General features: G+C 41.0%; 1 protein-coding gene across 3 annotated transcripts in view; it reads right to left on the bottom strand.

The window, feature by feature from the left end:
* tln2a (talin 2a) overlaps positions 1-12,303 on the bottom strand; it is a 98,346-nt gene that overhangs the window by 23,747 nt on the left and 62,296 nt on the right. For all 3 annotated transcript variants that reach the window (XM_005447563.4, XM_025907234.1, XM_025907231.1), the window contains exons 22-35: positions 9,160-9,326; positions 6,806-6,934; positions 6,005-6,118; positions 5,743-5,856; positions 5,233-5,367; positions 4,845-4,973; positions 4,553-4,655; positions 3,589-3,797; positions 2,260-2,379; positions 1,585-1,782; positions 1,295-1,434; positions 536-629; positions 272-361; positions 50-172 (exon numbers count right to left, since the gene is read on the bottom strand). In XM_005447563.4, the coding sequence (XP_005447620.1) occupies positions 50-172; positions 272-361; positions 536-629; positions 1,295-1,434; positions 1,585-1,782; positions 2,260-2,379; positions 3,589-3,797; positions 4,553-4,655; positions 4,845-4,973; positions 5,233-5,367; positions 5,743-5,856; positions 6,005-6,118; positions 6,806-6,934; positions 9,160-9,326 (1,865 nt within the window). The remainder of the gene's footprint in view (positions 1-49; positions 173-271; positions 362-535; positions 630-1,294; positions 1,435-1,584; positions 1,783-2,259; positions 2,380-3,588; positions 3,798-4,552; positions 4,656-4,844; positions 4,974-5,232; positions 5,368-5,742; positions 5,857-6,004; positions 6,119-6,805; positions 6,935-9,159; positions 9,327-12,303) is intronic.

Here is a 12,303-nt window from a genome sequence, read left to right as displayed (position 1 = left end):
TCTTTATTTGCCCAGGGAGTGTGACAATCGTTGCTCTAACACTCTGTACCTGTCCTGCAGCTTCAGTGAGGCCACACAGGGCTTTAGACGCTGATCCCACACAGTCTCCAAATGCAGACACGTCCCCGGTTTTGCAGTTCTGAGAAATGCCAGCCATAGACTCTCCCAGGACCTGAACAGAGAGTCGGCAGAGAAGAAATGGTACGCTTAAGATGCCTAATTGGAAGTGCGCCGTGTGCTTTGTGTCTGTCTGCTTTAGTCAAAAGCCTACCTTCGAGTTCTCCATCACACTCTCGATACAGTCAAAGTAGGAGAGGTCACTGACCGGTTCATTGGGGTTGTCAAGCATTCCTCTGACAGCCTGAGAGATGAATAAAAGTTTTATAGAAGTTTGAGAGGCTTTTATTTTCACTTTATTCTCATTAGTCAGTGCCAGAAAAGAGAGGCGTCTTATAATCCACAGCTTGTATTGAAACTCGCTGACACCATTGTTGATTGCGAATGCTTGATCACAAGGTGGTAAAGTTTTATTTACCTCCAACTCTCTCAGGGCATTGTCACACTCCTTCTGCCCAGGAGCCTGCTGTGTGCACAGAGTGATCAGCTGGTTGATGCTGTCAGTCACAGCTCTGGCATAGAGAAGAGGAACAAATATCACACTCCAGTCCACGAGAGCGTAAGGGAAACAGGCTTTTATTCTGTGCGCGTCGGTTTTGAAATGTGAGAATTATTCCTGCTTGTTTCTGTGTGGTAATAACACAGCTTATACTCTCACCCTTGCAAATATCAACGTCTTTTTTGTTTGTGCAAGCTTATCAATTTCATCCCCTTATCTGATCGTCTCAACATTTTGTTTGCATCTCTCTTTTTGTTTGCTTTTAATTTTTTAAGTGACCCGTTTTGGTTGGCTGCTGCAATTGGCCCCATTAAACCCATTAATGAGTATGTTATCATAGCAAGCAGATGTCTGAGTGCATTTCGCTGATAATGTGAAAATCATAACAAAGCCCACTTGCCTTGATAGACGCTTTTACCATATGCTCATTGCCGAATGAGTAAAGTGGTAGTTTAAAAAACAGATCTAAACCAATAGCAATAAAATATAATTATCCCGTTCATAGCTCTGAACAGCTAATTATTTGCTGCTAGTCTTATTACCGAACCCTGGATCTTGAGCCTTATATCGACTCTTTGATCTTAAGATCTATCATGAGATACTACCGATCAAATGTGCTGTAAATATTAAAAATCATGGTTTGTGGGTGTGTGTGTATGTAGGGGCCAGTTGTAGTACCTTGCTGCAGCAGCTAGCAGGTTCTTGGCGTTTGCTGCTGCTGGGTCCACAGACAGACTTTTAGCAGCCAACAGCAGTTTGCTAGAAGCCATGGAGATGTTCTTCAGGTTACCAATCACCTGCACCTGGTCGTCCTTTTTCTAGAATGACACACACACATAAGCGTGTGAAAATACATTTAAAAGGAGTCTGAAGTCTTTGTCTCTTTACTGGGATACCTGAGTTGTGTTACGTGCTACTACTGTCTTAATATTGATGACCAGATGTTGGAATTGAGATACAAAACCAACCTGAGTGTGCCCAGCCATCTCAATGCCAGCATCCAGGAACTCATCAAAGTCTTGGCTGAACTTTCCAGAGGCCACAGCCAGCTGGCTGCTGGAGCCTCTGGAGGCGTGGACCACCTCGCCCGCTGACTGGTTTAGTTCAGCTGCTGTTTGGTTGAGCTCACTCTGGGCCTCCTGGAATGACTTGGAGGCCGGTGGGATCTGAAGGCAGCACAAAATAGAATGATTCAAGATGAAAGAAATTCAAGCATCAGACGATCATCTAACAGTTCCCCAATGCATTCACAGTGGGTGTATCAGCAATAATGATGTCACTTTAGCGCTAACCCTATAAACTGAAAACTATCTGTAAACCAAAACATCTTTAGTCTTAAGTTTGAAACTTGACAAATGTCTAAAAAGCAACAGAAAAGTAAATCATGACCCTTTCCTGACTTGCATGCTTATGATAAAATGAAATCAGGTTTACACTCCCGTCAGATGAACAACGCTGCTGAATGATTTATAAGTGGTCCCTAAAGAATGCTTGAAATGATATTTAAAAGGTCAGTCCTGCTCTTCACTTGTACGTGTCATTAATCACATATTTCTCGAGGTTGTTTCTTTTTTCCTCCCGCCGTGGGAACGGAAAGCAATCTGTGATGCCGATGTTGTGCCGGCAGAGCTCCGATGACTCACAGTTTCAATCAGTAGCTTCTTGCTGGCCTCTCCGATGCTCTTGAGAGCCATGTCCACATCCTTCTGGCCAGGTAGACAGTTGACGCAGTTGTTTAGGGAATGAGACACAGCCTTCGCCACCTGAAACACACAGCAAACTGGGTTAAGGGGGTGGGCACAGGTGGACAAGCTAATCTAGAAATCCAAACTCAAAACGTTAATGAGCATAGCAATTATCCCCAATAAGTGCCTGTTGTCCATAAGGCTGAAAAGGTTTTTGTCAGATGTAGTGAGAATTTTCAACTGTGCCAAACTTTCACGCCTCTGAAAACAAACATTTTTCACTTTAAACTGCTGCACTTTTTAATAGACTCATGGAGTAGGCCATTATTTTTATTTTAAAGGGTCATTTATTATATAGTTCATTAGTTTATATAATTTTTTTATTACATTCATTTGTTGTACTACTTTTATTTTTATATTTTATTTAGGCCATTACTTATTTTCATAGACCTGAGTCTTAAGAAACTGCGTCTCATTCGGTCATGCTTCTTCATGGTAAATAACAGAATTTTTTTTTCATCATAAATATCACATAGCCAGATCTGAAGCACACAACAACATGACATGAGATCTCAGTGAAGCAGTTCAAAGATAACAGAGAGGCTCACACATCCAAAATTAATTTGTTTTACTAAACGTTTCCAAAGGTCTTAGATAACACTATTTGCTTATTCTAATATTCATTTTTTTCCATTGATACCACATAATTTATTCATTTTGAGTGGAAAACACCTGGGCAACGAGGTATAAATAATTAAAATACTTTGCAATAAATTGCCACCTGGTTTATTATAGAGTTACTTCCTAAATTTGACAGGTGTTCACTTGACTGCATCACCAAGCAGATGTAGATATTCCTTCTAAACGTAAATATTCAACTAAATCATCTAATTCATATTAACCAAAAGAAAGAAAGGCTGATTAATAAATATATTAAACAAAAACAGAACCTGGTTTCATCTTTAAAAGTCACATCATGTAAATTCACGACATAATCAGTAAGATCTATTATTAAACTTCCTGTTCAATTCCTCCGTGAGTCCCAGGGGAAAAATATTACTTTTAACAGTGTATTTCATTTACACATGAGGTAGGAATTCTATCACATAGTCAAGGACTTAATTAGTGCTTCTAAAGCAGTTCAGGATTGTTCAGGAGTTTATTTTGATGACTTTACTTTTAAGGCACAGGTGCCATAATCTGAAAGGAAGCCGAGGGCTGGACCGAGCCTTCCTGCCATCTGCAGTGTTGGACTCCATAACCTCGAGCAATTCTGAACCATCTCACCTGTGCCAGTCTCTGCTGGCTCTCAGCGTCTCCAGGGGAAATCAGTGCCTGCTTAGCCTCATGTATGAGAAGCGCCGAGCCCTCCATAACGTCACGGGCCGAGTCCAGCATGGCAGCCGCGCCTTTGGGGTCCGTGGTGGACGCAGCAACGCCACGGGCTGCTTGGGCGAGTGTTTTTAGAGCCTGAGCTGTCTCTCTGGCTGCTATTCCTACACGCAGGATGATGAGAGGTAAGAGGCAGCACAAATGTAACTGACACAAAGAGGCATCACAGTGCGTTATTACAGCTATGACACTTTGTGACAAGACAGTGTTCACTGTCATCTTCGAGTCATAAAAATTTGTAACGGCATTTGTTAAAGGCACAAAAAGTTATTCTTCTGTCTCGAGAAATGTGCAGCAACAAGCAGCAAAACAAAGGTGCCATGAGGCTCTTTCCCTCACAGACAGGAACCGACAATGAGAGTCTCATGAGAAATGTGACATCTCATCCACAACAAATTAGCTGGATAGGATAAAACAAATGGAATGAAACCACATTATGGTTCAGATAACAAGATTACTCAAGGGGGGGGGGGGGGAGAAAAAATGGGTTCCAGGTGATGGGTGCGTTTCTCCTCTGGTTCTTTGGGCTATGCTCTAACCGAGGATACTGTTAAAGCTAATGAAATCACCAGCGAGCCTTGCGTGTGTGTGTGTGTGTGTGTGTGTTACATTCTGGAGAGGAAAGCAAGAGATAATAGCACAGGATGAACTTGAGAAAGGTCAAGACAACTAGTGACCATAAATTCAGCTCATTAAGGTGCGACATCAAGCTGTGGTCTAGTTGGTTTATAATAAAGAAGTAGGCCTTCTTGAGGCAATAGATGAAAGGTTGTATGTAGTTTCCTAAAATGATAAAGATTTCTTCCTCTTGCCTCGGTTTGAAGGTTTTTTTTACTGGAATGATGTCAGCAGTACCAACCTGTGTAGTGTTCATTTCCTTGTGCAGCACAGGTGAGCAGCTGAGCCATAGAGGATCCCACAGACTTGGAGGTGCTGCCCAGATCCTGAGCACACTTCTCCAACTAGAGAGGGGGGAAAAAAGAGAAAATAGAGGCTTTGTATTTTAGTAACTGAAAACAAAATATTAGCCTGTAAACTATCACTTCTAAGCTCATACATGCTCATGCTTCATGCCCTGGAAGCATGAGCATGTCTTGAATCTAGTGCAGCTGAGTCCTGACTCTGTTTTATGGGGCTACAATGTTTCTTACTGATTCTCCAGGAAGTGGTTTTAGTTGGGCATTCACAGCAGTCATCTTGGCATCTTGTAGCTCACTTCTTAGGGTCTGGATGGCTGTAAGGGCAGAGTCTATCTCCATGGGGCCACAAGCTTCATGAGCCTAGAAAAAAAGCAAGTATATGGTCAATTACAGCTGTTTTGTTTCACTTGTGAGCAAAGATCTTTGAACAGAAATTAACTTTTTGTCTGTTTCTATGAGGTCTAACATTTTTATATGATCCACAAAGGTAAAATACTTTCTTGCACATGCAATTGGCATGTCCAACATCCAGCGATTTTGTGAAAACTATGCATGCAAGAATAAATTCCTACATGCACGCATGGGAATGCGAGAATTCCCGTGCGTGTCTATGTTCTACCTTCTGTGCAGACGTCCTCAGCTCCGCCAGGCAGGTGGCCAGGTTCTTGGCACACTGACCCAGTTGCATGGCTGCAGCCTGATCAGTCACCGTGGGAACAGATGACTTGGCCGAGGTCACCATCTTACTGCCAGGCTGCAGAGAGAGAGAGAGACGTGGGAAAGACAGGGAAAACCCCCCCCCAAAAAACCCCATTAATTTAAATTCTAAATAAAATTTTATTTATTTAAATCTTATAGGGCTCAACGGAACGCTTTCCCTTAGAGAATCAAGCAACCAAAGCACTGTGTACTTCACAGACTTGGTTATATTTCTCTAACCGCCCGCTAACACCAAAAAGAGGTTACCGGCCTATTTTTAACGTCCCCACATGACAGAAGCACTATTTATACTTTCAGCCTGGTTTCCAATGTAGGACTGAAGTTACCCAGTACGAGTGCGGGCACATAAACTTTTAACAATCCCCACACCAGCAAAACAGGCAAACCAAAAGATCATAAAGGGCTGCACCTGTAAGAAGTTCTGGCTGGCAATAATGAGGGCCAACTGTGCACTCAGGTCCTCCGGTTTGGCCTGGCTGCCACGGACTCCCTGGACAAGCTGTGGGATGTGATCTGCAACTGCCTACACACAAACAAACATGGAGACACATTACCATAAAGATATGAAAGAAACATAGTATGAAGCACAAATTTCAATGCAGTTCACATTGCAAAAAAAAGCCAAAACCACCAAAAATAAATGGCACCCCGCTGTTAGCAACATCCCTCACCTTACAACTCTGCACCAGCTGCTGGTGAGCAGCTGTGTTCTTGTTGGAGGCGGCGGCGTTTTGAGCAGCGGCGATTGTCTGTGTGGCTGCAGCTGCAGCTTGCTTGGCAGCATTCTGAGGAATAATGACAAGACCCACACAAACATCACATGTAGAATATGGTTTCGCAGTCACGGTGTCACACTCTCTTCACTCCTCTGCTTCTGGATGCTGAAATGTAAATAGGCTGCTAAATATGCAGCATAAAAGACTAATAATTAGGAGTGGGATTTGTGTTCTCATACGTTTTCTTCTTATATTTAAAAAAAAGATGTTACGTAATAAGACTATACACAAGGAAAGTGCGTTTAAAAAATGTAATTAAATAAACCAACAAAATCAATCCTTCTGAACGAGCTCAACATTATTATTTGAGGCGATATTGAGTTGTGAGTCAAGCAACCTTAAGGCATACGAGCAACTTTCGATCCATTTCGATTGTACTTCTTTTCCCATTTCAGGCAAAAATAAATAAATAAACAAACTGAAGCAAATATTTAAAACCTGACATTTAAATGGTGAAAAACAGCTTACTAAACATCAAAATCTCATCTTCCCTAATCTTTGGTGCCTCATTTGAACTTTGTAGACGGTGACACAGTATCCTAATACTAATACAACTTTGGAGATGGTGACATTTAGAATTGGTGCTGGAGATAACACTGTATCACCTCCCAGGCTAAATTCAGGAAGAAATATCATCTGTCTGTGGTAGCTGATTCACTTGGGTCGACGTGCAACGGCTAATTTTGCTCTGCTGACCTCCAGTCTGTTGATCAGTTTCTTCTTGATGGCATTCTGAGCAGCAGCATTAGTGGCCACACGCAGCCCCTCTGCAGCCTCCCTCAGTCTCTGCTGCTGGTCTTCATTCTCTGGGTAGGCTGCTGCTCCCTGAGAACACACACACAGATAAGCATATACATGACAGATAGGCAAGGCAGGAAGAAATAATCTTAGAACATCCAGTCTAGAGAAATCTTTGAAAATGACTTTCCCATTGCTCAACCTGAAGCAAACAATCATTTCTTTGTAGACGGCTAAATGTCAGGAGCTGTTGTTTATTCATATCAAGAAGCTTTTCCATCTTCCTGTTTATACATACAGCAGTACATGTTTACTGGGTACTCGCACCTTCCCGTCTCCTGCTGCTGGAGAGAAAGCTCAGCCTGCTGCCATTAAGTTAATTAATGGGGAGCATCACCTGCAGCTACACAGAGAGGAAGGTGTGCATGACAACACATGTCATTAAAGAAATATTTAACCTCACTGATGCTACTGGCAGAAGTCACTGCGACCCAATATATCACGAGTACAGAGACAAAAACAAAACTCATTTTGTGCTCCAAGAGCATTAATCAGAGTAAAAATGTTGTTAGTAACCGGTTTCGAGTCGGTGCAGTTTGCAGCTGTCATCTGCCTGTTGGCAACTGCTGACACCATTTAAATAGAGCAGCCAATTTGCATAATTATTAGAAAGTGATGTTTTCCAGAGGGTGTAACAACACTTTGCAAGAAAGAATTCATCCTGGGGAACTAGTCTTTAAAATCCGAGTTTGTTTAATAGCAGCAAGGCACGCGAGTTTCAGCAAATCAACAGTGCTCAAGCATCAGCATTGATTTTACAATTTGGAGCAAAAGAAATAAGCTAAATATGCTAAACCCGTTACCAAGGCAATGGTTGGCTAAGGTCTCAGCTTCCATTCACACGGATAAACATACAGCTGTGATGGTGATAAGTCTGGCATCAGACTCTACCAACCAGCTGGAGGGCATCATTTAATTTTCATGGTGGGAGTTGAGAGTTATTAATATCAGCGTGAGATTCTGTTGACAGATAATGGGACCGATGTAGAAAGATAGCAGATAAATAATTTGGATAGAAGACGATGAGATAAGAGGCAAAGCTACGCCTGACCTCAAAAGTCTGGGGAGAAAGAATTTTGATGTCCTCGCAATTTTAATGTTGCTTTCATAAAAAAGTTATGAAGAAATAAGTAGATGAGAGAAAACTAAACAATCTATTGCTTCAGACCAATTCTGTGAATTTTACACTTTAGTTGATTATTGTTTCTGTACTTCAAAGTAATTCCTAATCTCAACTATTGCTGTTTACAAGAGAAAGGTTTAAGAGAGCAGGATTTTCTTCATTTCATTTCAAAGTATAATTTGTTTCTCAGTGAGCTCCAAAACCGCCTGAATGTTACAAATTTTAGCAATATAAAAGTCACTATTCACACAACTCCAAGTGTCCATAAATAAACTAAACAAGGCCTAGATTTTTAATGTGTAATTTCTAAATATTTAAAATAAAATAACTCTAATACACAACTCTACAAGTACAAAAGAATGAGCAGTGTCACTAAACCAGCAACAGTAATTAACACAACATTAACACAGCATTAACCAACAACGATTCAATATGCAGCTTAACAAGACCGTGTAGATGTTGACTTTGAGAAAAGCAGCCTAGAAATAAAGATCAAGAGGGGTTTTTTTCTTTTTAAATTGAAAAAAGTTTTTAAGGTCATCTTTTATTAAAGAATCGTGCCAACAAGACCAAGCAGAATAACCTCCCGAGTGACATTCTTGGTCTTTCCCCTTTGTGTGAACACACACACCTACCTCCCTCTTGGGGTCTCTGGTTCTGCTTCTTTCCCCTCTGCTGTCACTATAAAGGTCACTTTATACATACCAGAGAAGCAAAGCCAAACCCACTGGATCTTTACACAATCTTAAAAATGCCATTACTGAGATTAAAATGAAATCTTTAGCTCAGTTCAGTCTTTTTGGGGACAGAATAGGTATCAAAGCCAAATTCCAAAAAAAAGATAAACAGGTACGTTTTTGAAATTTTAGCCTAAGGAGATAGAGCACTAATTGAAAGGTTGCTGGTTCGATACCTGGCTGCTCCAGTCTGCATACTAAAGGGGCAAGATGATGAACCCTGAGCTGCCACTGATCCCTTGATCGCAGAGTGAATGTTAGATGGAAAGCACTTAGATGCAAAAAAAAGTGCTTGTGTGTAGGATAAAGTGCTTTAATTGCTCAAGTCGACTAAAAAAAAAAGCACTATATAAGAACCAGTCCATTCACCATTTAATAAATATGATTCTTACCTTTGCTGCCTCCACCATCCTTGCTGTGGCGTCAGCCAACAATTTAGCAGCTGCCAGCAACTTCTTAGAATTGTCTACGTCGACCTCGGCTTCTGCATCGGACCTCATGGCATTCACCAAGTCGGAGGTGGCCTGAGCCAAGACTCGAGCCTGACGCACCATCTCTCCTGAGAAACGCAGCGATGGATTAAAGAGGAGAGATGGGGGGAGACAGAGACAGATGAGACGTGGGCAAATGTAAAATTCCTACTAATGACAGGCTCCTTTAACCCCTCCTCGTGGAGTGGTTTACTCAATGAATGGATTAAAATTATGTCAGTGAATGTTTCCTACTAATGTGATGTGCAACCCTACAAATTATGAACAAGAGGTATTTAAACACCAAGATGTACAACCATGCACCAGCAAAAGCAAAAAAGAAAAAAAAGAGTTCAACAAAGTATGAAATTCTGGCTTAGGAGGAATAAAATAAAACAAAAAAATAATGCTGGCTTAGGAATTTTGTTCAATTTCAGGAGCCCAGTGATGGACTCTATCCAGGGTGTACACAGCCTCTTCCAATGTCAGCTGGGACAGACTCGAGTCCCCTCCACTCTAAATGGTTAGAGGTTTCAAAAAAAGACCGGGTGGTTGCTTGTTTTTAAGAAACCTGTACTGAGTACTTTTAGATCTCTTTACTGCAAATGCTTCCAAGTTTACTGAATAATGAACAATTTGGATAACAACATTTAAAATTTCTTTAACCACTTGCAATATTAGTCAAACCCTTTTCAACAACTGCTTTCTTTTGTACTGATTAGTGATAACGATGCAATAATGTTCCCATGCTGGCAAACCCTAGCGGAGGAGATAAACATTTTAACAAGACAGTATTGATTTTTAATTTGGAATATTTGAATTTTCTAGCAGTAAGACAACATAAAAGATCCCCTTCAGGCATTTTTAAGCTTACATAAAAGTATACTGCTTTGAGCAATCTTTTTGTTTCTGTGGTTTTGCCACAAAAAAGCTCAATTAACTAAAAGGCAGAAATCTTTACAAAGATTCAAGTTCAAGACTCCAACTACATTATTAAAAGACGTGCATATGAGGTATAAGCACCGTGATGAGTGAGGATCAGCTTTTAAACTACAAGTGATATTAGAAATCCTGCTTGCAGGTACACAGGTTTTCAGGTAAGCTCAGGGAAACGTTCAAAAGAATCAGATAAAATCCTTCTGGTGACAAAGTGGAAAGAAAAAAGCCCAACAGATCTCACACTGACCAAAACACCTTTTTTGAGGGAAATTTTAAACCCAAGAAAGTATAAGGTAAGATACAGGATTTTTAAGCTTTCTGATTGTGCATTCACTTGTATTACCACGGTCTGAAGTAATAAATATCACTGAGGTGTAACAAGGGCCTCTTAAAAGAGAGCCTGGTGGGAGAGAAAGAAAATATACAAACATGTTTCACTCAGTGTGGGTGAAGAGTTGTATTCCTAACAAGATCTGGAGGACTTTATATCTCCCTTATGACACACAAAGAAACAAGTGAATGTAAATATTACTAGCACTTTTCAAACTTTCCTAGACTAAGTCTACAAATATAGACTAAAGTATTAAAAAAATAAAAAATGATGAAAGAAATTATTGTTTATAATCTATGTGTCAAAGACACACACCCTAAAAGCTACTTTACGATAAGCCTCTGTAATTCCTGTGAATGTCTAAGGTGATCCTTCAAACGGACACTACTGACGGAGTGACTGCTTTTATGCTCTTCACACTTTATCTTTTTTATACTGGGTGTGACATAACATAACATACCGTCTTTGACAACCAGTTCAAATGCGGCGTTTTCTGTCGTTCCTCTTTTATTTCGCTCTCAGAAGAATAAACAGCAATTTCTACTGTCAGGCCAATCACTTTGTCAGACCTGACCTCCAGGCCCTGACATTCTCAGTGCATCTATATCTATCTATTGGTCTTTCTCTACTGTCAGACTTGTTAACATCACTGTCAGCTTTTCTCTGTGGACTCACAACGGCTGACAGGAGTCCATTCAAACCCAGCATCACGTCAGTCTGTCAGAGGAGAAGACAGGATGAGGCACAGATACACAAAAGCATCTACTCAGGGACTGCAAGCCTTAGAGACGTGGTAAGCCAGTTTTTTTAAAAGAAAAATGCACCCACAGGCACTGTTTTAATGCATTTGTCTATTTAAACTCAAACTTCTTAGAATAACAGGTTGAGTTTCGAGTAGCCTACCACGAGTAGGCTGTGGTGACTATTTATATACTTATGGCTGGTTTTTTGGAGGATGCTTCAGGCCGATTCAGCTCTCGTGGGTTAAAAGTGTTGATAGGTCAACGTTGACACTTGATTTCAGAATTGGACAGCTTAGATGGCACTTATCAGCTAGTAGCTATGAGCTCTGCTTAGAAGCCACTGAATGTGTTTTAGTCATTGTTTAATTTCTTGGCATTCGTTTTTTTCCCCTTCTCCAGATTATCAGCAATTACTTCCACAATACTTCTAAATTTGGATGATGGAAACAGGTCATCAGTAGGACAAAGACACATAACAAGTTTACTTTGTAACTGTCTCAGTTTTAGCATATTAGCATGCTGAGTTTTCTAAATGAGCACTTAACCCAGAGTTGAAGATGATCTGGTCGCCCCACCAGTTCATCTGCCTCCATCCTCTTTTGTCACATCAGTCATGAATTTTCTCTGTGGTCTTTCCCTTTTCTCCTGCCCAACAGCTCCATCGTCGATATCCTTTGTCCATTGTATCTGCTATCCCTCCTCTGCACATGTCCAAACTGTCTCATGTCTTCAAACCGCTCAACCTGTGCCGTCTCTCTGATGTCCTCGTTTCTAGCCCTGTCCATCCTGGTCAATCGCAACAAAAATCTTAGCATCCGCAAATCTGCCTCCTTTTTTGTTTAAATCAGTGTCGCTGTCTCCATACATCATAGCAGGTCTCACTACCACCTTGTAAACCTTCACCTGTCACAAATCACCCATGACGCTCACACTGTCCATTGCTTTGGATGACTGACCCCAGGTATTTAACTTGCTTCTTCACCTTTCCACTTACCTCCCCCTTTCATTCTCACACACTGGCTCTTAGAGGCTTTAATTCCTCTTCTAACCATA

Source organism: Oreochromis niloticus, linkage group LG1 (assembly GCF_001858045.2).
Source record: "Oreochromis niloticus isolate F11D_XX linkage group LG1, O_niloticus_UMD_NMBU, whole genome shotgun sequence".
Lineage (NCBI taxonomy): Eukaryota > Metazoa > Chordata > Actinopteri > Cichliformes > Cichlidae > Oreochromis > Oreochromis niloticus.
Note: the sequence above shows the minus strand (reverse complement) of the source record. Positions and strands in the feature narration are given on the sequence as shown.